The sequence below is a fragment of the Cygnus olor genome, chromosome 1 (assembly GCF_009769625.2).
Source record: "Cygnus olor isolate bCygOlo1 chromosome 1, bCygOlo1.pri.v2, whole genome shotgun sequence".
Lineage (NCBI taxonomy): Eukaryota > Metazoa > Chordata > Aves > Anseriformes > Anatidae > Cygnus > Cygnus olor.
In genome coordinates this window covers 209,456,833-209,481,804 of record NC_049169.1, presented here as the reverse complement: position 1 = coordinate 209,481,804, position 24,972 = coordinate 209,456,833, and the positions used below count along the sequence as shown (strand labels likewise).

General features: G+C 45.2%; 1 protein-coding gene across 6 annotated transcripts; it reads right to left on the bottom strand.

The window, feature by feature from the left end:
* Positions 1-268: 268 nt before the first annotated feature.
* Positions 269-24,964, bottom strand: LCMT2 (leucine carboxyl methyltransferase 2). 6 transcript variants are annotated; one of them, XM_040544698.1, is made up of 14 exons: positions 24,843-24,964; positions 24,424-24,548; positions 23,919-24,000; positions 23,407-23,587; positions 21,667-21,826; positions 20,786-20,975; positions 19,802-19,909; positions 17,985-18,075; positions 15,652-15,909; positions 15,244-15,471; positions 12,632-12,729; positions 6,495-6,682; positions 6,270-6,405; positions 269-1,259 (listed from the first exon to the last, which is right to left on the bottom strand). In XM_040544698.1, exons 1-14 carry the CDS (start codon positions 24,900-24,902, stop codon positions 1,092-1,094), a joined length of 2,073 nt encoding a protein of 690 aa, XP_040400632.1. In that variant the 5' UTR covers positions 24,903-24,964; the 3' UTR covers positions 269-1,091. The 6 variants fall into 6 exon arrangements, 5 of the variants coding, with proteins under 5 accessions (XP_040400632.1, XP_040400634.1, XP_040400631.1 ...); XR_005816214.1 differs by lacking the exon at positions 24,843-24,964 and adding an exon at positions 4,834-4,895 and having other exon boundaries at positions 1,153-1,259; positions 24,424-24,737; XM_040544700.1 differs by lacking the exon at positions 19,802-19,909 and having other exon boundaries at positions 24,843-24,953.
* Between the last annotated feature and the right edge of the window lie 8 nt (positions 24,965-24,972).

Sequence of the window (24,972 nt, the reverse complement as noted above, 5' to 3'; positions counted from 1 at the left end):
CACAAAACAGCGTCCCTCCCTCTGTCCATCTCTCCATCCGTCCCGTGGGGAACCGTTGCCTCCTGCGGCCACAGGCTGCGACGAGGCACAGAAGGAGGAAGAAAAACGAAGGAAAAGGGCACAAGCAGGACACAAACAGCGAGAGAGAAAAGAGACAGCGGGGCAAAGGGACAGAAGAACCACCCAGGGGGCAGGGAGCAGGACAAGGATGATCAAGAGGGTTGGCCAAGGAGCACAACAGAGGCACAACTGTGACGACAAGGACGACTGAGAGTAATAGAAATTTTACTGTTACTGGCTTATGACATTTTTGGTTTGGGGAAGTAAAAAACAAAACACACCATAGCAGAGATGACTGTTTAACGGTCTCTGCATTTCCAGTATTTGAAAGGGAAAGTCACGAGGATAGGTGCGAAAGTATGCAGCTATTACCAACAGAGACACCGGAAGTAGGCTACTCAATATTGCTTTTGGTATTTCAAAGGGAAAAACATCAAGCCTAAAATTTTTCATCCGTAAGGCCTTGGGTGGCAAGCAGAGAAGGAACCCAAGACTCTCAGTATGTCTTCTGAGAATCCCAGCTTACAGTTACTCAATGGCTTGTGGTCTCACAGGATGAGGCAGAGGTATAATTAATTCCTTCATCTCTCTGGTGTGACTTTTAGAAATGTTCAAATATGACCTATGACACATTCTGTTTCACTTATTTAATTATGCTTGGCTGCATATTTCCAATGGCTTTTTAACTCAGTGGCTTCACTTTGCTTCCAAGTCAGCACTGTGCAAACTTAGGTCCCTTTTGAACACAGCACTGGTCCTCATTTTACCTCTAAGGGCTACCGCTACCACCACAGAGCTACTTCCGGGACACTTCATTTGCAGCAAAACAAAGAATAAATAAAATTAAAAAAAAAATCAATGAAGTATGCATGCTTGTCATAACTTTACCTCCTAAACCCTTCTCCTTATTCCACCTTTACAAATGCATTCTGGATAGAAAACCTTTGTGGTAACATTTCGTTCTTGGATCTGCAAGCAAATAGCTGTCTCACCATGATGCAGTGGCACTGTTCAGTCCTGTTTGGTCCCAATTAGTGGCTGGTCAGAATATTTCTGAGGCTCAGTGAGATGGGCTTTGGGTTCAGGTGTGTCCCAAAGGAGAAGCAGTTCCCACCACCACCAATAAGCAACAACTCCTTTTCATTTGGCAGAAAAACACTACTATGATTATGCAGCATTAATGGCCACTCCAAATGCTCCTGAAAAGAAAGAGAAGATTTTAAGTCCTTAGCCTGAAACAGAAGCCTGTGTAGTCTGGGGGACACCAGCCAGTCACATTCTGGAGAGGTACACAAAGGTCAAGATGGGGAATTGGACATAGAGGAGTAGGATGTCTGGACAAAGTACTCAAAATTCAGAAAGGGAATGAGAACTAGTAGCTTCTCTAATGACTCAGAAATCCAACATCTTAGGGTGGGACTTTTTTTTTTTTCCATACTAGGGAGCAAATGGAAATGGAGTAAGTTCACCACTTAGGCACCTGGTAAATTCTGTTCCAATTATTGCTTCCACCAATCTGGATCAGACTTCGGAAGTAATCTTTGAACATACAGGACTTCAACAGATGTATACTTCATACAATGCTATAGAGATACTTCATATAGATACCTTCATTAAAAAGTTAAGGACAACCACAATGGGTGACCATTTAGTCAACTACACCAACTACAAATATGGACAAAAACAGATACCTAGAGAAGAACGTAAGAGCAAGGAAACCATGATGTACTCTTCTAAGATACTCCACTCACTGAACAACTTGCAGTTCAGTGGTTCTGAATGAGAGAATGTCTTCATACTCTCCAGGCCTCTATAATTACTGGATAAGAAAATCACCAGGAGTAGTCAGCATGGATTCGCCAAGGGGAAGTCATGCTTGACCAACCTGATGACTTCCTACAGTGAAATGACTGGCCTGGTAAATGAGGGGAGATCAGTGGATATTGTCTACATGGACTTCAGTAAAGCTTTTCACAGAACCATAAAATAATAGAATGGCTCGGGTTGGAAGGGACCTCAAAGATCATCTAGTTCCAACCCATCCTGCCATAGGCAGGATGCCATCAACTAGATCAGGTTGCCCAGGGCCTGGTCCAACCCGGTCTTGAACACCTCCAGGGATGGGGCATCCACAACCTCTCTGGGCAACCTGTGCCAGTGCCTCACCACTCTCTGAATGAAGAATTTCCTCCTAACCTCTAATCTAAATCTCCCCTCTTTTAGTTTAAAACCATTCACCCTCGTCCTGTCAACATCTGATTGAACAAAGAGTTGCTCTCCATCTTTTTTATAAGCCTCCTGTAAGTTCTGAAAAGCCACAATGAGGTCACCCCCCAGAGCCTGCTCTTCTTGAGGCTGAACAGCCCCAGCTCTCTCAACCTATCTTCATAGGAGAAGTGCTCCAGCCCTCTGATCAACTTTGTGGCCCTCCTCTGGACCTATTCTAACAGTTCCACCTCCTTCTTGTGCTGGGGGCTCCAGACCTGGATGCAGTACTCCAACTGGGGCCTCACAAGGGCAGAGCAGAGGGGGACAATCAGCTCCCTCAACCCATTGGTCACACTTCTGTTGATGCAGCCCAGGATGCAGTTGGCCTGCTGTGCTGCAGGCACACACTGCTGGCTCATTTTGAGCTTTTCATCCAACAGAACCCCCAAGTCCTTCTCTGCAGGGCTGCTCTCAATGAGTTCTTCTCCCAGTCTGTACTCCTGTCTGGGATTGCCCTGGCCCAAGTGCAGCTCCCTGCACTTAGACTTGTTGAACCTCATTAGGTTCACGTGGGACCACTTCTCCAGCCTGTCCAGGTCCCTTTGGATGGCATCCATTCCTTCTGTCGTATCAACCGCACCTCTCAGCTTGGTGTCAACTGCAAATTTGCTGAGGGTGCACTCGATCCCACTGTCTATGTCATTGAAAAAGATACTAAATAGTAGTGGCCTCAGGACAGACCCTTGAGGTACACCACTCGTCACCGGCCTCCACTTGGACATAGAGCCACTGACCACTACTCTCTGGGTGTGACCTTCAAGCCAACATCTTATCCACTGAATGGTCCACCCATCAAATCCATACCTCTCCAATTTGGAGACCAGCATGTCATGTGGGACTGTGTCAAAGGCCTTGAAGAAGTCCAGGTAGATGACATCGGTCAGTCTTCCCTTGTCAAACAATGCAGTCACTCCATTGTAGAAAGCCACCAGATTGGTCAGGCACAATTTACCCTTGGTGAACCCATGCTGACTGTCTCAGATCACCTCTTATCTTATTTTGATACTATCCCCCATAATATTCTCACAGACAAGCCGGTGATCTATGGGCTAGATGAGCAGATAGTAAGGTGGACTGAAAACTGGCTGAATGGCCAAGCCCGGACAGTGATGATCAGTGGCACAAAGTTCATCTGGAGGCCAATAACTAGCATTCTACCACAGAGGTCAACAGTGTGTCCAATCCTATTTAACATCTCCATTAATGATCTCGATGATGGGGCAGAGCGCATCTTCAGCAAGTCTGCAGATGGCACAAAACTGATAGGAGTGGCAGATACACCAGGGGGGCATACTAGCATCCAGAGGGACCTGGACAGGCTGGAGAGATGAGCTGACAGGAACCTCATGGAGTTCATCAAGGAGAAGTGCAAAGTCCTGCCCCGAGGAGGAACAACCCCAGGCCACAGGACATACTGGGGGTCACCCACCTGGAAAGCAGCTGTGCAGAGAAGAACCTGGGGGGTCCTGGTGGACACTAAGCTGAACATGAACTAGCAATGCATCCTCGTTTCAAAGAAAGCGCCAGATATCCTGGGCTGCATTAGGCAAAGAATTGGCAGCAGGTCATGGGAGGTGATCCTGCACCTCTGTTCAGCACTAGTTGGGCCACACCCAGAGTGCTAGGTCCAGTGCTGGGGCCCCAAGTACAAGAAAGACATGGACACACTGAAAAGAGTACAACATAGGGCCACAAGGATTCTAATGAGAGTATAACACCTCTGCTATGAGAAGAGGTTGAGAGAGCTGGCATTGTTCAGCCTGCAAAAGAGAAAACTCAGGGGAACCTCATCAGTGTCTATAAATACCTGAAGGGAGGATGCAAAGATGCTGGAGCCAGGCTCTTTTCTGTGGTAGTGCCAGGACAAGAGGCAGTGGGCACAAACGGAAATGCAGGAGGTTCTGTCTGAACATCAGGAAGCATTCTTTACTATGCAGGTGATGGATTGCTGGTGCAGGTTGCCCAGAGAAGTTATGAAGTCTCCTTCCTTGGAGATAATCAGAAGCCAAGTGGACTTGGTTCTGGTGACTATAGGTAGCCCTGCTTGAGCAGGGGTTGGACCAGATGACCTCCAGAGGTCCCTTCCAACTTCAGTTATTCTGCAATTCTATAATATGGATGCAGAAAGATCGGTAGCTGTTTTTGCTCATGAATTGTTTGGCTTGACTTAAGTGCAAATCTGTAGGCTTTAGAACCTACCAGTTCTGTTCTCAAGTATTGACAGTATTGTGTAGCGTATGTAGATTGGTCCCAACTTTTGAAAGACTGGAAACGTTGGTTTTCTGTGCAGTACTGGATACTATTAGTATTACTGCTTTTATACATGTGTTAGAAGGTGACGGCGCCAAAAGTTTTTGGCTAGTAACTCTCTATGTGCTTAAAGTAGCCATGCACAGAGTTACCATGGTCACATACATTACAGAATCATACGAGAGATGTCATATACATTAAATTTTATCTTATATTTTTTATATAGCTCTATTATTTTAGATAAAACTTCATTACTATTGTACCATTATCACTGCTATGGAAAAAGCTGCAATGTCAGCCAGATGTCTTCATACTGCCTATCATAAAAAACAAATCTGTTACAAACTTCAGTTTCATCTGTACATGTGGATCCTATCCTTGGTTTCTCAGGAAATCTGTTACATTATGTAAAAGAAAAATAAAAGCTTTTAAAGCAAGAGGAGCTTTCTCCAGCCAGTATTACCACAGATGAGGGCTACTCACATAGACAGGTTCAGATTTAGGCAAGTTTTGCCCAGACAATGACAAAATCCTGTTGTGTAACAAGCACACTTGTATGACTGAGGAGATTAGGTCTTATGTTTGAGACATTAAGGCTTATGAGAAGCAGCTGATGGAGCTGGGGTTGTTTAGCTTGGATAAAAGAAGGCTCGGGGGAGACCTTATTGTACTTTATATTTACCTTAAAGGAGGTTGTAGCGAGGTTGGGACTGGGCTCTTCTCCCAAGCACCAAGTGGTAAGATGAGGGGAAATAGCCTCAAACTATGCCAGGGGAGGCTTAGGTTGGATCTTAGGGAAAATTTCTTTACAGAAAGGGTTATATGGGATTGGAATAGGCTGCCCAGGAAAGTGGTTGAGTCACCATCCCTAGAGGTCTTCAGTAAATGTCTGGATGTAGAACTTAGTAGCATGGTTTAGGGGTGGACTTGTCAGTACTAGGTTAAAGGTTGGACTAGATGATCTTTGAGGTCTTTTCCAAGCTGAATGATTCTATGATTGCTTTGCAGTGAATTACAGAAAAGAATCACAGAAAAGTTGAGGTTGGAAGGGACCTCTGGGTATCATCTAGTACAACCACCCCAGCTCAAAGTAGGCTCAACTACAGCAAGTTGCTCAAGACCTTTCCTAGTCAGGTTTTGCATTATCTCCAAGGATGGAGACTCCACACTCAGAAGAACTTGTTCCAATGTTCAATCACCCTTACAGCAAAAAGTTGTCTTATATTTAATTGGAGTTTCCAGTACTTCCATGCTGTTTTCTTCTTGTACTTCAAGCAGCAGCTACAGCACTCAGCAATTTCCACTGTTAAGTTTTTAGTGAAATAATACCACAGACCTTCGTAAAGACTAACTGAGGCTCTGGTTTTATCTATTCTCATCATCCACTGACATCCTGAAATTGCTATGTTTGTGCACATCTCAGTTCTGCTCCCAGTCTTGAAATAGTGCCGCTCTGTGCCCTTCTGTTTTTTGCACTCTCAGACTCTCCCTCTCTTAAGACGATTATGTTCTCAAGGCTGGTCAAAGCACTTCAGAATTTGATTCTACCACAAACAGGTAGAATCTCAAATTCTACCACTCACAAATTTGACTCCTTTGCATTCCCTATTCCATTTCAAGAAAAGGCCCTGAAGTTACCACCTTCCTTCACACAACACTGTTTACCCTGAAAGAAAAAATTCAGTACTTACCACATTAATTGCGTAGTCCAAGCAGAGACCAGTTATTAAGTCAATGACAGTGATGCCTGGCACAGAGAATGAGTGAAGCCACACTCCGCCAACAAGCAGAAGTTTTCCATCATGCACGTGAGCAGTATGTGAATACCTGTGAGTTCAAAATTAGATTAACTCCATTAATAATGGGAGACAGCAAGAGGCAGGCCAAGGATTCACTGCTGAACACCTTCTACTTACCTTGGGATGAGAGGAGGGTGTGTCTCTACTGTCTGCCACTGAAAGCCGTGTTCAGCCTCCCTCAGAAAGAAAACTGAACCTAAGGGCTGCTCAGCTGCTCCCAGACCTCCTGCAATTAGCACTCCTCCTTTCCAACTACAGGCACTGTGAGAGTGACGGCCTTCTGGTACTGGACCCTCAACAGGAATCTAAGAAAACATAAGTCCAAGCCTGAAGGTTGCCTCTCTTCCCATTCTGTCTTCTGTGGGATATAATATTCCTTTCCTTCCTGCCATAGGATAGGTACAGCTGGGGAGGGGAACAGACTGAATAAGCACAATCGTAGAATCAGAGAATCAAAGAATCATAGAATGGCTTGGGTTGGAAGGGACCTTAAAGATCATCCAGTTCTGATCCCCCTGACGTGGGCAGGGATATTACCCAGTAGATCAGGTTGCCCAAAGCCTCATCCAGCCTGGCCTTGAACACCTCCGGGGATGGGGCATCCACAACTTCTCTGGGTAACTTGTTCTACTGCCCCACCACCCCAAGTAAAGATTTTTCTCCTAACATCTAATCTAAATCCACTCTCTTTTAGCTTAAAACCATTCCCTCTTGTCCTATCATTATATGCCTGAGTAAATAGGGAAGAATAAAAAAACCCTCAAGCTGCACACATGGGGGTTTCCTCTAAGGATGGCTACATAGAAGTGTTTCCATCTACACTGTCTTCAGTATTTCTCTGGCTCCTATTTAATATTGTTCAGCCTTTATAGAGTTTTATTTCTGCACATTTATTAGAAGTAACTTTGTTTTCCTTCTTGCACGCTGCTCTCTGTTCAAGACACACCTGTGAACCTTAAGTTTACAAACACATGGATTATAGAATCATAGAATCATTAAGGTTGGAAAAGACCTCAAGATAACGTGGTCCAACGATCACCCTACCACCAATGTCACCCACTAAACCATGGCCCTAAGGACCAAGTCCAACCTCTCCTTAAACACCCCCAGGGACAGTGATGCCACCTCAGCATCCCATTCCAATGCCTGACTACTCTTTCTAAGAAGAAATGTCTCATTTCCAACCTAAACCTCCCTTGGTGCAACTTGAGCCCATTCCCTCTGGTCCTATCACTAGTTACCTGTGAGAAGAGGCTGACCCCCAGCTCACCACCCCTTCCTTTCAGGTAGTTGCAGAGAGCAATAAGGTCTGCCCCGAGCCTCCTCTTCTCCAGACCAAACACCCCCAGGTCCCTCAGCCGCTCCTCACAGGACTTGTGTCCCAGGCCCTTCCCCAGCTTCGGAGCCCTTCTCTGGACACGCTCCAGGGCCTCGATGTCCTTCTGGTAGCGAGGGGCCCAAAGCTGAACCCAGCACTTGAGGTGCGGCCTCACCAGAGCAGAGCCCAGGGGGACGATCACCTCCCTGCTCCTGCTGGCTGCACTACTCCTGACACAAGCCAGGATGCCGTTGGCCTTCTTGGCCACCTGAGCACACTGCTGGCTCATGTTCAGGCGAGCATTAATCAACACCCCCAGATCCTTTTCCTCTGCACAGCTTGCCAGCCACTCCGCCCCAAGCCTGTAGCGCTGCATGGGGTTGTTGTGGCCAAAGTGCAGGACCCGGCACTGAGCCATGTTGAACCTCATCCCTTGGCCTCTGCCCATTGACCCAACTTGTCCAGGTCCCTCTGCAGGGCCTTCCTACCCTCCAGCAGATCGACACTTCCCCCCAACTCGGTGTCATCTGCAGACTTACTGAGGGTGCACTCAATTCCCTCATCCAAATCATCAATAAAGATATGAAAGAGGATGGATCCCAACACCGACCCCTGGGGAACACCACGGGTGACTGGTTGCCAGCTGGATTTCACTCTGTTCACCACTACTCTCTGGGCCCAGTCGCCCAGCCAGTTTTTAACCCAGCAAGGAGTGTACCTGTCCATGCCATGGGCTGCCAGCTTCTCCAGAATACCGTGGGAGACCGTGTCAATGGCCTTGCTGAAGTCTAGGTAGACTACATCAACAGCCTTTCCCTCATCCACCAGGCGGGTCACCTGGTCTTAGAAGGAGATGAGGTTGGTCAGGCATGACTTGCCTTGCAGGAACCCATGCTGACTGGGCCTGATCCCCTGGCTGTCCCACACATGCTGTGTGATTGCATTCAAGATGACCTGTTCCATCACCTTCCCTGGCACCAAGATCAGGCTGACAGGCCTGTAGTTCTCCGTGTCCTCCTTACAACCCTTCTTATAGATGGGTGTCACATTAGCAAGTCTCCAGTCATCCGGGACCTCTCTGGATGACCATGACCGCTGATAGATGATGGAAACCATCCCAGCAATCACATCCACCAACTCCCGCAGCACCCTCAGGTGGATCCCACCTGGCCCCATGGACAGTCCAGGTGAAGCAGCAGGTCTCGAACTGTTTCCACCTGAACTGTGGGGGGTTTCTTCTGCTCCCCATCCCAGACTTCTAGGTTGGGAGGCTGAGTACTCCAAAGATAAGTGATCTGGTTAGTAAAGACAGATGTAAAGAAGGCATTAAGAACTTCAGTCTCTTCCTTATCCTCAGTAGTCATGTTACCCTCTATGTCCAGTAAAGGATGGAGATTCTCCTTGGCCCTCCGAAGGCAAAGCTGGTGATTAGTGGTTCAAAGCAAAAAGCAAGACAAAATACTGAGCTGCAGGACAAACGTGCAGAAAGAAAACCTTTAGGGCAAGCACTAACGGAAAAAATATCAAGGGGAATATCATAACAAATAAACTGTGAAGAAAATTTAAGAGGCCATGTGGTCCATCCCTTTATCCTATGGCTGTGTAACTGTAACTAACTATTCACTGTATCTATTATCATCTGGCAAGACAGTCATCTAATAATTTCTGAAATTCTGAAAGTCTGCAGTGACAAGAATTTCTTACCTCTTTTGGCAGTCTATTGCAACACTTCACTATCTTCACAATTCTTAGTTGTGCACAGTGAAGCACTCTGCTCCCTCCCCTCCTCTGAGTGCTGGCACTACTGCAGTCTTCAGTGTTTCCGATGCTCCCATCTCCTTCCTCAGCTGTCAGCATGCACTGCCTGCTGGCTTACACCACCCTGACCCTTTGATGCAAACACCTGAATCTTTGTGGTTTAGGTCTGGTTATCCCCAGTCCCATCACCATCAGCCAAGAGGGATTCCCACCTGGCACAACGATTTTTCTCAATAATCAGCTTTGCGTGTTATGCAAGGGTACTGCTCAGATTAAGAGCACTGAATAGAATGGAAGCACCAATTCACGTGTCTTACAGATAACATTCCTAGTTATATACCTTACCATTTAGCTCAGGTCTTCCACAAAGGCATCATACTACTCACTCACGTTTAGCTTGTGATCTCCTATTATTATGGGTAGCTCACCCTATAATTGTGCTATTCACTATTTTTAAAATACACTCCATCTTTAAAAAGCTAAACCAAAAATATTGTGTTAGTTAATAAAATAGACCAAAAATCTCCAATCGCTAATCCATGGGCCATTAAGAAACTCCGAGCATAGCTTTGGAGAAGGCCAGCCTGGACTTCACAACAATTCTAAGAGGGAAGAAATTAAGAAAATGAGAATTTGTGATACTTGGAGTGGTGAGGTGCCAGCGGGACTACACAAAACTTGTTAAGGAATTTTTAGGGAAAGGGGATTGTTGGAGAACAAACATGAGAAATAAATAAAAAGGGACTGGTTGCATGTAAATAATAGTTACTGGCCAGCACACGTGCCCTGTGCCTGATCACCACAACCTAGCTTATCTTGTGATTAAATACTTTCTTAACTATCTTTTTTGTCATCCCATTCTCTACACCATACACCAGAGTGATGCAAGAAATAGGTGTCTTCAACTGCAGAGGCGCACATTAGAAAATATGGGGCCAGCAAAGCAAATGGAGTCACAGCAACGGTGAAGGACTCCAGGGCCTTCAGTGCTAGCAACTAGAAAAAGTGAGGGTCTTAGCATCAGCAGTTGGAGGGGCCACAAATCTAGTGAGCACCTTCACGGCTCTCAAAGGCTTTGTGTTCAGACTGCTAGATACTGGCAGGGACCAGTGAGAGTGAATTTGGAACCACTAGCTGGATTCAAACAGGGGTTGTAGGTACCCCTGGCCCTGCAGTATGAGTGTGAGCCTCGGGCAGCAACTGCAGCAAGTGAGGTTTTTGGCTTCAGCTAATGGGACAAGACCACAGGTCACAGGACTTGTGTATGTCCCAAATGCAACTACATGGAGGAACCTGGGTAACTGAACCAAGTCAGAGTCTCAGCACCAGCTGCATGAGTAGGACCAGGGCTCATGTGCCCAGATGCCAGCTGATGGAGAGGGAACCAGTGTGTTTCTATCTTTCCTGAACCACATGTGCATGGGATGCACACATCTCTGATTCACTAGCAAACTTTCAGCTGGTCCAGCCAGCTGGTCTAGGCAGCCTCCCACCTCTAGCAGGAGGTCTAGGGGCTTAGGCAGAGGTAGTAGACATGCTGGTATTCAAGAGATCAATGACTGCAGGGTGCCTGTGAGATAAGTGCACCCTCAGCAAACTTGCTGATGACACAAAGCTCGGAGGAATGGCTGATACCCCAGAGGGCTGTGCTGCCATTCAGAGGGACCTCGACAGGCTGGAAGGTTGGAACAAGAGGAACCTCACGAAGTTCAACAAGGGCAAGTGTAAGGTCCTGCACCTACGGAGGAATAACCCCAAGCACCAGTACAGGCTGGGACCTGACCTGCTGGAGAGCTGCTCTGCAGAGAGGGACCTGGGAGTCCTGGTCGACAGCGGGCTGACCATGAGTCAGCAATGTGCCCTTGTGGCCAAGAGGGCCAACGGTATCCTGGGGTGCATTTGGAAGAGTGTTGCCAGTGAGTCAAGGGAGGTGATCCTCCCCCTCTACTCAGCCCTGTTGAGGCCACACCTTGAGTATTGTGTCCAGTTCTGGGCTCCCCAGTACCAGTGGGACATAGAACTACTGGAGTGAGTTCAGAGGAGGGCTACTTAGATGATGAGAGGACTGGAGCACCTGTTGTATGAGGACAGGCTGAAAGAACTGGGCCTGTTTAGCCTGGAAAAGAGAAGACTGAGGGGAGACCTCATCAGTGTGTATAAATATCTGAGGGGAGGGTGTCGAGAGGATGGAGCCAGTCTCTTTTCAGTTGTGCCCAGCGACAGGGTGAGAGGCAATGGGCACAAACTGAAGCACAGGAGGTTCCAGCTCAATATGAGGAGGCACTTCTTTACTGTGAGGGTGACAGAGCATTGGAGCAGGTTGCCCAGAGAGGTTGTGGAGGCTCCTTCTCTGGAGATATTCAAAACCCGCCTGGCTGCTATCCTGTGCAATGTGCTCTAGGTGATCCTGCTCGGCAGGAGGGTTGGACTAGATGATCTTCAGAAAGTCCCTTCTCACCCCACCCATTCTGTGATTCTGTAAGATATAAGTGTGCACAAATGTTTGCTAGCAAATTTCAAGCTGTACTAGCTGGCAATCAGGAGACTCACAGAGCAGGTAAGAGAGCTCAGGATCCGGGCAGGCATCTCAGATGTGCAGAGGGACTGTACTGATACTTGAGGGAATTGCAAATGCACAAATGCCTGTCAATCTACAGAGTAGAGGCATGTGTGCTCTGACTAGTGAACTTCCTTATCAGCCAAAGAGGAGGGAGGGAACTAAAGGCACTTGACCCTCTGCATTTCATGTGAGTCCTGGTAATGTTATACATGGGTGTTGTTGAAAGCATCATCTTATCTGTAGCAGTCAGTGTAGCTGGCCATGCCAGTGCATTCTATACATACACATATCTATGTGTCTCTGGGATATACAGTCAGCTTCACTACCGGCTGAACCTGCACACAGGAAAACAGCTGCCATGTCTATTAGCCTGGGACAGATACATCCCAGGTCTCTGGGAACACTGGAGAGGATTCCAGTGGCCAGTAAGGAGGAATTTCCAAGCCCAGGGCTGCTGGAAGTGACCGCTACTTCTAACAACTGTGAACAGAATTTCCTCCATGCAGTCTGGAATCATGCAGTCTACCATCTGCTTAAGTACGGTGATACCACTGTGATTTAGTTGAGCTTCCAATAGAGCAGCACTTTCTATTCCCCAGGGCCTCCCTATGTTCTTACCACAGTGCAGGAAATTTCTGGAGTGTGCAGGAAATACCAATCTCCTAGCACTGGCTGTGCAGGAGAGCGGCCTCCATACATAAAGAGGTACTTCTCACCTGCAGAAAAACAGAATGAGGGGGAAAGAGAAGTTAGAATTTGCAATGTCACAAAAGCAAAAATTTCTATTTGCATGGAAGGAAAGCTGAGCTGAGATAGCTGGTCATGCAGCTGTATACACTGTTTATATGAAGACATACAGCAACTTGATTAACATTTCACAACATTTCCAAATTTTAACAATAAATGCAATAAATTGTTTAATAGATACAAGCATCACTCTTTTATCTAGTTTTTTTATAAAGCACTTGTAGAACTAAAAATATTTTCACTGAGATGCCATATACTTCATGTTTGTGATCATTGAGAACACCCCCCATCACCCACTTACACTATGTACTGTCTGAATGTTTAAAGTCTGAATGTAATTCACACAACACAGTCACAAAACCAAAAGGAACAAACATGTTTTTAAATACAAATAATGGAGTTAAGGAATGAAAATTCAGACAATGGAAAGATGACACCTCTAGAAAACCCTAAGAACATAAATCATAGCAACACAATGACATGGATTGACAGAAAACAACAAAAGAGATGAATCCTCCTAAGACAGCAAGAACGCATTTTTTCACAGAAAAGGGAGATCAAGGTAATTTAAGTGTGTTGGAGAATCCAGAGAAGCCTCAAAAAGGAGGTACAAAAGGTGCACTAGTAGTCTGGGTAGATGTCAAGAATGTGCATCACATTTTCATAATGGACTGTGCAAGTAACACAAGTATTGATCAATTACTTTTGCTGAAAAGCAAAATCAAGGCAAAATAAGATGACACAATACAATCTAACAAAGATAAAAGCACTGTATTATTCATAACATTTTATTTATCCATTTAATTAAACACTGCCCCACAAATTCAAAGTATGCTTATACTATAGACTAGATTAACAACTGCTTAGCAATTCCCCTGGCGCTCTCCTTCAGTAACACCTTGCCAGCTAGTAGAGAATGACATAGCTTAAGAAAGGACAGCTTTAACCTCCTGAATTCCACTCTCAGTCTCACCACTGACTAGCTAACAACTGCTCTAGTTTTCATCCATTACAGTCATTATCTTTACTAGAGAAACCTTCAGTGTGCCATTGCTGGTCTTGATTCTACACCTCACAACTAATGAATAGTTATCAACTGCTAACAGAAGTGCAACATTTCTTCTGAGGCACTTCTTCCAAAAAAAAGAGCTAGGGATCCTACTCCATAATGCTCTAAAATTAAAACACTGCTCTTCAGAGAGGAAGTCCTGAAACTTTTTTCTGGCATGATCAATCATGAATCACTTCAGCCATAAACGATCTCAAAGAATCAGTCTTCCAAAACAAATTATATACCTAGGTTTAAATCCTACTTACCACTGGGGATTACATGGCATATGTGATCAGAAATTATCACATTTCACGTTTCAAGAAGAGCCCTTTTTAATTTCTTTTGTACTTTAGAGGGTACTCATTCTGTGATAGTTGTGTTAAAACTAGGAGTGTGTGGTGGTTTTACCCTGATGGGCAGCTGAAATCACCATAGCCACTCTTTCACTCCCCCTCCTCAAAGGAAAAGGAGAAAATATGATGGAAAGGGCTGAAAGGTTGAGATAAGGACAAGGAGATCACTCACCAGTTATCATCATGGGCAAAACAGACTCAGCATAGGGAGGTTAATATGATTTATAACCTATAACTTACAGGCTAGAACAGTGAGAAACTAAAAGCAAACTAAAACACCTTCCCCCTGTATTGGGTTTATGTGGCAAGGTTTTGGTAGCAGGGGGGTGCAAGCGTGAGAAGAGTCCAGAAGCTATCCCATGTCAAATAAGAGCCAGTTGCAGCCAGCTCCAAAAAGGAATCTGCTGCTGGCCAGAGGCGAGACACTATGTGATGTTGTTTGTGCCTCTGTGAGAGCATGTTTAAGAAAGGGAAAAAAACTCCTGCGCAAAAGTAGCCCAAGAGAAGAGTGAGAAACAGCCATGCAGACACCAAGGTCAGTGCAGGAGAACAGGAACTACTCCTGGTGCTGGAGCAGAAGTTCCCCTATGGCCTGTGGAGATGCCCATGGTGGAACAGGCCATCCCCCTGCAGCCCACGGAGTGGAGCAGATGGTGGAGCAGCATGGTGGAGCAGATTTCCATGCTGCAGCCCATGGAGGAGTCATGGTGGAGCAGGTGAATATGTCCTGAAGGAGGCTGTGGCCCATGGAGAGCCCTTGCCAGAGAAGAATCTGTGCTGGTGCTGTAGCCTGTGGAGAGGAACCCATGCAGGAGCAGGTGATCTGGCAGGAGCTGCCACCTATGGGGGACCCCTGTTGGAAAAGTTTGCTCCTAAAGGATGGACCCCATAGTATGGACCCATATGGGAGCAATTCTTGAAGAGTTGCTGCCTGTGGGAAGCTCACATATGATCAGTTCGGGAAGGACTGCATCCTGTGGGAGGAACACCATGCTGGAGCAGGGGAAGAGAGTGTCAGTGAAGGAACGGTGGAGAAAAAGCATCATGGAATGACCGTAGCCCGGGTTTCCCATTTTTACCTTTGAATATTACTTCAGTTGTACTGTGTCTCCAGCGCAAAGCAAATGGTTCAGCAGCAGGCTGCAGACTTACAAGCTCCACTGTAATGTCATTTGGATCCAAGTCATTACAGGTTTTGGGGAACTTTAGCCACAGCATTCCCAAAGCTGCATATGGGGATGTTCGTCCTCCTACCACCAGGGCCAGACTGCTTGAGAGACATGACACAGTATGGTACAATCGCTCATCTGTAGAGATATAAGACATCACAGTTCACACTGATCTTCCATGAAATTCAGAACCTTTACATCTCTTTGACTGCCAGTATAATTGCACTCTGACGTCACTTTCCACTAGACATTATTTCACAGCCAGCACAAAAACATCCTCCTTATCCTTGCCATCGATACCCAACTTGTGATACTCACCCCATCTTTTATCGGGATTTTCCTTTTTCACACATCCAGCCTTCCAGTAGCCTGCATGCTTAATTAGCACATGAAAATTTCTCATTCGACAGTGCTGTCCATTCTCCTCCCCAAAGCCTCCAGTGGTTAGAATTACATTGGGTTTGATAAGAGCAGAGTGGTGACCGTAACGTCTCAAGCCAGAAGTTTCAGAGTGCACTTCACACACCAATGCATTGATACTCCCAACCATCCTGACAGGACCATGATGATGAGGAACTGAAGGCAATGAGAAACAAAGCATGTTAAATTTCATACAAAGAAGCAACACCCACACTTAAAATGACAGATTAAGCACATCTATTCATCTTTTCAAAAAGAAAAAATTGCAAAGCAAGTTGATACTGCCAATTGACAATCTGACATGCCCTAGAAATCAAGCTGTAATGATTTACACTACCCTGTGTCAACTTGTCTCTAAATTGGAGACATGGATTTAACGGATGGACCACTAGGTGGGTAAGGAATTGGCTGGATGGTAACTCTCAAAGAGTTGCGGTCAACGGCTCAATATCCAAGTGGAGATCAGTAACGAGAGGTGTTCCTCAGGGGTCAGTATTGCGACTGGCACTATTTAACATCTTTGTCGGTGACATGGACAGTGAGATTGAGTGCACCCTCAGCAACTTTGCCGATGACAACAAGCTGTGTGCGGTCAACACGCTGGAGGTTAGGGATGCCATCCAGAGACTTCGACAGGCTTGAGAGGTGAGCCTGTGCAAATGTCATGGAGTTCAGCAAGGCCAAGCGCAAAGTCTTTGCAACTGAGCTAGGGCAATCCCAAGCACGAATACAGGCTGGGTGGAGAATGGATTGAAAGCAGCTCTGAGGAGAAGGACCTGGGGGTGTTGGTTGATGAGAAGCTCAACACGAGCCAGCAACGTGTGCTTGCAGCCTAGAAAGCCAACCATATCCTGTGCTTCATCAAAAGAAGTGTGGCCAGCTGGTCAAGGGATGTGATTGTCCCCCTCTACTCTGCTCTTGTGAGACCCCTTCTGGAGTACTGCGTTCAGCTCTGGGGTGCCCAGCACAAGAAGGACATGGAGTGAGCCCAAAGGAGGGCCACAAGGATGATCAGAGGGCTGGAGCACCTCCCCTATGAAGACAGGCTGAAGGAGTTGGCTGTTTAGCTTGGAGAAGAAAAGGCTCTGGGAAGACCTCATTGCAGCCTTACAGTACCTAAAGGGGGCAAGAGAGGGACTCATTATCAGGGACTGTAGGAAAAGTAGTAATCATTTTAAACTAAAAAAGGGTAGATTTAGATTAGATATTCAGAAGAAATTCTTTACTCTGAGGGTGTTGAGGCAGTGGAACAGGTTGCTCAGAGAAGTTGTGGATGCCCCATCCCTGAAGTGTTTAGGGCCAGCTTGGATGGGGCTTTGGGCAACCTGGTCTAATGGGAGGTGTCCGGGCCCATGGCAGGAGGGTTGGAATTAGATGATCTTTAAGGTTCCGTCCAATCTAAGCCGTTCTATGATTCTATGATTCTTTTCCAGCCCTTTCTGCTCCCTATAACACAGATTTTAACCTTCAGATGCAGACAGAACTGCTTGTGGTGCTGTACTGCGAACAAGACCAGTGATCTTAACCAGGTTAAAAATAATCTTCTTTCCACTCTGAAAAAGGAAGCAAGCAGCCAAATGCAGGAATTTCTTGGACTGCTACTGCTGCCAAGTCTTTTTTATCATGGAAACATGGAAACACAGCCTTGGTCTTGGCTTTACTCCTGCTGTACCACTTTTCTCCCATTTAAAAAAAAAAAAGCAACATACAGAAGAACATTTCAGAAACAGAAATGCTACATACACAATTCCACCCACAGGAGATAACAAAACAACAACAACAAAAAAACTTGTGTTACACAGTCCTGAGTGCTGTCCTGGACTGTTTTGATGGTGCGCTAGCTATAACATATAACAACCTATCCTGGAAGAATAGAATGGCTCAGAGAGCCATGTATGGAGGCAAGCGGGAATAAATTGAAAAGACAGTCTGGTGGATCCCAAAAATAGGAGGAAGAGCAGGGTAGCCTTGTGTTGCAGTCATCTATAAACAGAAGGAAGAACTGTTAGGACTGTAATGTTCAATAAATTAACAGAATGAAACTGATCAGAACCACCAGCCAGGACATGGCTCTGGCTTCGCTGAAGAGTGTGAAACCATTGTGATGAGGATGGAGAAAGCTAATCAGGTGGTAGCATTGCATTCATTCCTTACAGAATTTTACTGTCTCCTAAAATTCCTCACAGGGGCCTGCATGAGATAAAAGACTATAAAAACTAGTCAGTATGTACCTGTCATACTGGATAAAAATGGAGTCCAGGAAGGTTCCATCCCCTTTGATGCAGTCAAGACAAAGTAGTGAGAACATTTCAGATGCCATTCCTGTAGAAAGCCAAAGAAACAAAAACAAACAAGGGCTCTCAAGAATCTCAGAGCAAGTAGCAGTAAGGATCTAAGAATGGCCAGAGTGATAAAGTCATAAATCAACATGGCTTAACAGTGTTTCCAACAGTTGCCAAAATAAAAGGCCTAAAGCTGAATCTGAGAAAGAACAAGTACGTATACAGTAATACCTTCCCCTCTCCCAAAAATTTACAGCCCAGGGCTTTTCTGTGTTATCAAACAGCCCCTGGATTTCTCATCCAGGAACCTATACAGTTGCTTTTTAAACTCACATAAACCTCCTTCACCTGTAACATACTACAGCAAGGAATTCCATAGCTTCATTACAAATTGCATGAAGAACACGATTTTTTGGAACCTGCTTCCTTTTATGCTACCCAGTTCTGATCATAAAAAAAGACCGCAGGCTGTATACCAGCGGATTTAAGATTTCATAAAGGTCATGGAATGTAAGTGATTCCAAAGAAATCACAAATGTTCAAAGGTGCAACATGGTCTCTGACGGTCGACAATACCTAAATATGATTTACAGTTTCGCCGTGGAATCACTCAAAGGCAGAAGCACAAGCAGAGTACTGTACTGGAAGTTAGCAGCAATACCAAACTACATCCTGGCTTTTGTGCACATTGAGGAATTGAATATGTTCATTCCCAGAGGATTGAATAATTCAGCCAATTATGTGACAAGAAAGCACAAACATGAATTTAAAAGGCCAAAAACCCCACAAAATACTTAAAGTGGAAGAATACACTATTTGTCTCTAGGAAAATTATTCCAAAAACTAGTCACCCTCAGCAGTAAGTATGTATTTTGCATTTCTAATTCTATCAAGCTTATTGCCAATAAGACCTGGATCTGAAAGGTTAATTGTAGAGCTCTCTGCTTATATGTATCTTACTCTTATGCAGAATGTCTGATGTGGACTTGTAAACCTCCTCTATAAGGAAATGGTAAAAAGTCTTTACTTTCTCACTGTATGAGTATTTTCCTTGATCTACAATAATTACTGTAGACATTGCTACACTACTTCGCAAATCTGCCAGAATCTCTCAGTCAATGTTTTTGTCCATGTAGCACAGCAGATCCTGCGTGGCGGCAAAATAAATGCAAGTACATTAAATTGTTTTCATACTGTGTGCTATTAAATTTCTAGAAAGAATTATAAATAGAGAACCACAAGGTTGAAAAGGAAACTTCTAGTAAGTATCCTACACAATATTTATCTCAAAGTTATTCATTGTCCTTGTCCTATCTTCTCTCCAAGACTTCCAATAGTTGCAAATTTGCTAGCAGTTAACACAAAAATGGCATAGAATACAGTCATAGTTGAATTTCAATTATAGGAATGGCATCACAAAATCAGACTAAAAGATATCTGAAGCTAGTAAACTGTATTCAACAATGACAAATGGTAGTTGACTAGGAAAATGCAAGAGAAGCACATACTCCACCCAGGAAAGCTCCCAGACATTTGCAGGTCAGGAACCTTACACCAGGTATATTTTTTATGTATTTAAATAATCCTCAATTGATTTCTTTCATTAAAAGAACCCATGCGAACTTTTAGTATATACAGCATCCCTTACACCACCAGCTACTTTGCTACGCTAAGACTGTCTCCTCAGATCACTCACTGAGGAAGGAATAAGAAGCTTTTCTAATACAGAAGAGAGTCTTCTTCCAATGTTACTTGAGGAGGATTACCTCATATTCATCAAAAGGCTCCAGAGCCTGCACTCTTTGTTGTTCATTTTCTGGAGTACAACAGGTGAAAAACTCATTCATATCCATGACACTGCACTCAGTCCAGCCCTAAAACAGAAATCGCTCAAAATCATTACTTCTGGAAGAATAGAGACTCACTTCCCACAAGAAAATAAAGACCTTAAATAAAGTGCCTGCATGAGCCTTTAGGACTGTCTAGCCTGAAACAGCAGCAGCCCACATTGCGATGAGAATAGACATCTTGCCTGTAAAACTCTGAAAAACTTAATTACATTAAAAGCCTCAGAGGAACCCATCTTGCTTTAATTCCATACCAGAACATAGGCTGCAAGTTGGTGCAGAGACCTTCAAATGACTAGCCATGTTTACCAGAAAGGGCAGTGGCTTCGCCTTGTCCCTGTTTGCTCCAACCCATAAGTGGCCCAGATGATGACTTCCAAAATAATTTAAAGTTACAATCTTAGGGCTACTAAGATGGTGATGGGCTTAGAGGAGAAGACGTATGAGGAGCGGCTGAGGTCACTTGGTCTGTTCAGCCTGGAAAAGAGGAGGCTGAGGGGAGACCTCATTGCGGTCTACAGCTTCCTCACACGGGGGAGTGGAGCAGCAGGAGCCGATCTGTTCTCTTTAGTGACCAGTGATAGGACCCAAGGGAATGGAGTCAAGCTGTGACAGAGGAGGTTCAGGCTGGATATCAGGAAGAGGTTCTTCAATGAGAGGGTGGTCGCACACTGGAACAGGCTCCCCAGGGATGCAGTCACGGCACCAAGCCTGTCAGAGTTTAAGAAGCATTTGGACTGTGCTCTTAGTCACTTGGTCTGAATTTTGGGGTAGACCTGTGTGGTGCCAGGAGTTGGACTCGATGATCCTTATGGGTCCCTTCCAACTCAAGATTTCTATCATTCTATGATCTTTCCCAGCTAAATCAGGTTTCATGTGTGCCCTAGGGCTGCAGGTACTTACTTTTTCAAAAAAGCGCCTCTGCTGAGCCTCACAATCAGGGTATTGTGACAAAGAATGAAGTGCAGAGTTCAGCTGGCTAAAATGCTGCTGCATGACACGTCCAAAGGGGTCCTCAGGGTGCATCTGCTCATACAGCAGAAAGCATGCCTGAGAGAAATGCTCTGCTGCCCACTGAATCAAGGCATCTGACCTGTCAGGCAGATGTACATAAGAATAATTAAATAATTGTGGGCCCAGTTATTATATGGCACATGCAATACATCTTCCTGCAACATCATAAAGCATGCTATTAAGGCATCCTGACAGAGATAATTTACAAAAGAGAAACCTGTGCTGGGGACCTATGAACATGTCCTCCGCCATGTGTGAAGAAATAAATCAAAAATCAATCATTTGAGGTTTTTCTCTTTTTTTTTTTTCCTTTTTTTTAAAGAAAATAAAAAACCATAGAAGGTTCACAGAGTAACAGAACAACTGAGGCAGCAGGTACTTCTGGATGCATCTGCTCACATCCCTGCTCCAACAGGGCCACCCAGAGCCACTCATCCAGCACCATGTCCAGATGGCTTTTGAAGATCTCCAAGGAGATTCCACAGCCTGTCTGGACAACCTGTGCCAGTACTCCATCATCTGCACAGTAAAGAAGTGCTTCCTGATGTTCAGACAGAACCTCCTATGTTTCAGTTTGTGCCCATGGCCTCTTGTTCTCATGTCATCTGGAAATATACTACCACATCATACATATGATATAAGGAGCTGTTTGGGACTTGCACAGAATCCGTGAGCTTACAAGACGGCAGGTCTCCCAGCCCAAGATGACTTACAATGAAGCTGCTTATTCTCACTTTACCACCTAGCTAACACAGGATAACTCAACTGACCTGCTGTTTTCCATATAAGTGAGCACCACCTCTGCTATGAAAAGGGTGGGGACTTCATTGTCCAGTCCTGCTTCTTTTAGGGCTGTACTCAGCTTAGACAACTCTGATAAATCCACTCCCAGTAATTTATAATCTTCTCCAGAAAAGGTGGTAGTGACTCCTGTGGGACAAAAATGATACAAACTCACTACAGTGTTCATGCAGTACTGAAAACAAAAAGGACAAACAGGAAAATCAGCTCCACCAGCAATCATTTATAAGGCTGTGCCCATCAACTCAATTTCTCTGCAACATATACAAGAAAACCCCATAACTGAATGAACCACAAAGGGATTGCAACAAGAAGCGTCAGTAAGAGACCCATTAAACTCAGACCTTGAATTCCATTATTCCTTATACAAAGCTCACCTACTGATTTCCAATAGAATTATATTTACTATTACAATAAAACTTTATTATGTTTACTTTAATAACATTTTTATATTACCACTATCATTCAGAATCAAGAGCTCTCATTTATGGACCTTTCAGTTCAGGCTAAGAAAGTACCATTGCTTTGTTACAATTCGAACGTTTTCCCTCACAACTATAAGAATATTCTTAAATTTAGTTGTGGGTTTGGTGTTTTTGTTTTGGTGTGTTTTTTTTGTTCTTTTATTATTACTATTTTAAAACCAAACTTCATTTTTGTAAAATGGTACTGGATTCTGAACTAGGACATGCTAACTCTCTGCAAATACTAGGACTAGTCTTATAGATCACTGTTCTCAGAAATAACTGTCAACTCACATTATCATGGCATACCTCTGTACTTCATAAGAATATAAGCTGTATGCTGGTTGAACCTTTTCAACCAAAATCAGATCATAAACTAACAAGTTTGTAAAGTAACTTTAGAAATTGCCTGTTCTATGCCTCTATACTAGTGCAATCCAACAATTACACCTGTCCTGAGAGCTGTTAATTTACACTGTTCTCAAAGGCATCCATTAATGGAGGTTAAATGGTCTTCATAAGCATCCCATGCCAGTGTTCCCTGTTATTTTCTTCTAATATCTAACTTGCCTACCCTTCACTTCTTGTCCTCTGGACACAGAGAACAGGGTATTGCCATATGTTTTTGTCAAGTGTCTTTTACTTCAAGTATCTTGAAAGTTACTAGTATGGACAGAATTCTTTTCCATAGGACGTTGTAGATATTAAAAATGAGGATGGATTCAAGAGGAAACTGGACCAGCTTATGGAAGAGCTACTCACTAAGACGTGTTCAACTGCTCATGGGAGGCAGGAACTTGTGTTCTACTTAACTTGGTAGCTGTTCTCCATCTGTATTTAAACTGCAGATTACAGTCTAAATGTAGTGGCTTGCATATGTCTCTGTTGTATTTCATTCCACATTTTCCAGAACATACTTCAGTCCTTAATCATTCTCCTGACCTATCACAGAGTATGCAGCAGTTTGCCATTTTGTATTGGTAAGCTCAAAGTTGGACATAGTACTTCAAAAGATGTCACAGAACGAAACTGAGCTCTTCACAAATCCATTGTCAGCTATGCATCTTCTAGTTATCTCCCAATGCTTACAAATGGTTTCTTTGTTCCTTTTTTTTTTTTACCCAGAAAATGAACATATACAACTTCCTAGTTCCTCTGACATCATGCCTAACTTTTAAAAGGCTGAAGCTTTGTTTGTTTCTTCTGAACATTTAGTATCCACAACATGTTCCAGAAGTATCATACCTAATTGTTCCCCTTCAGTATCTCCCACAAGTGCTGATAACTCTTTTGCTGTTTTGATCAGAGCAGCTTTCTGGCATGCCACATTTGGGAAATCCACCTCATACATCACAGTGTGATGCAGAAGACCCATGTCTTTCAAACGGAAGTACAAGGAGTCAAAGCCAGCACCTAAAGACAGGATCTGCAGATAAAGTATCAGAAAAAAAGTTATATTCAACTCTAGCAGCACCCTGAGCATCTACCTGTGAAGAATATTCAAGTTCAAGAACGCAACCTGTTGAATGACAAAAACAGGCAATCTACCAAAAGAGGTAGAATATTGTATAGATATTGTCCCCTCCCAGATATTGCTGTCAGAGTGACAAATGGAGAGCCAGTAGTGACAGTCAGATTCTCTGTGCTCTTCCGGGAAGGATTACAATAGATGCACTAATAAGCTAAAAGTGCCAAGATGCAAAAAATATTTTTCACAAGTACAGTGGAAACTACCAGTATACCCAAAGAAACTGTACCTGTGTCCTAGGATAGCTTTGGGTCTTCAGCAGAAAGTCTTGAACACAGTGATCTACAGCACGGGCACGGATATAATAACCCCTGTGGAATGAAATTCAATTATTTCTCCAACACTGGCACCCTGTTTCAAAAAACTTACCTTCTCTCTCAGCTTCTCCATGTCTGACAATTTTGTCATATCTAGACCTTGATAATATATACAGAACTCCAGTATTCAGTGTCTTAACCATCAAGACTATGGATAACCCAGAGAAAACATGTAGATATCCTAACTGGACCTGTTCCATTTTGCATGCATAAATATTCAACGGGTGAAAAGTATGAATCCAGATGGTTTGGATGCTTCCCTACAATGTGGGTGGCCAACATATGAGCTCCTTCTCCCAAATCAGACAGCATAACAATATGAAATTAACTCCCTTATATGCTCTGTTGCTCCTCCAAGCCATCAAATCCCTCGCTGGAATCGTGACGCCAGGCACCCCCGCACCGCCCGCTCCTCACCGGTGGACAAGCGGCGCACGCCGCCGCCGCCGCCCCGCCAGGAGCGGCAGGAACCGGTCCTCGATGTAGCCCCGCTCCGCCGCCGAGCACTTGCTGATGGCGCTGCTGCCGCCGGTGCCCTGCACCTGCCGGGACAAGGACACCGCGCTAGCGCTTCTGACAGACTCGGGCGCTTCCCCGCCACGGCCAAGAGACACCCGGGCCCACCGGGGCGGGGCGGCGGGGCCGCACATGGCCAAGCAGCGCCCAGGGGCTCCGAGGACTGGGCAGCTCTCACCGGCGCCGCCGAGCCCCAGCCTCTCGCCGCCCGGGTCTGCCTCCCCCCTCCCCGAAGCCCGTCCAGGCCCCGCCGGCCGGGCCGAGGTCCCGCCTGCGCGGAGACGTCCCGGGAGGCATCGCCCCGGCCGGCGCACACTCACGGCGGCGTCGCGCGGGGCGCCCGGGCGCCCGCGGCCCATCCCGCCCGCACCGGCCGGCATCGCCGAGCAGCTCGAGCGCGCGCTGGGCGCAGGCCGCGTCGCAGCGCGCGGCGCGTCAGGGGCGGGACGC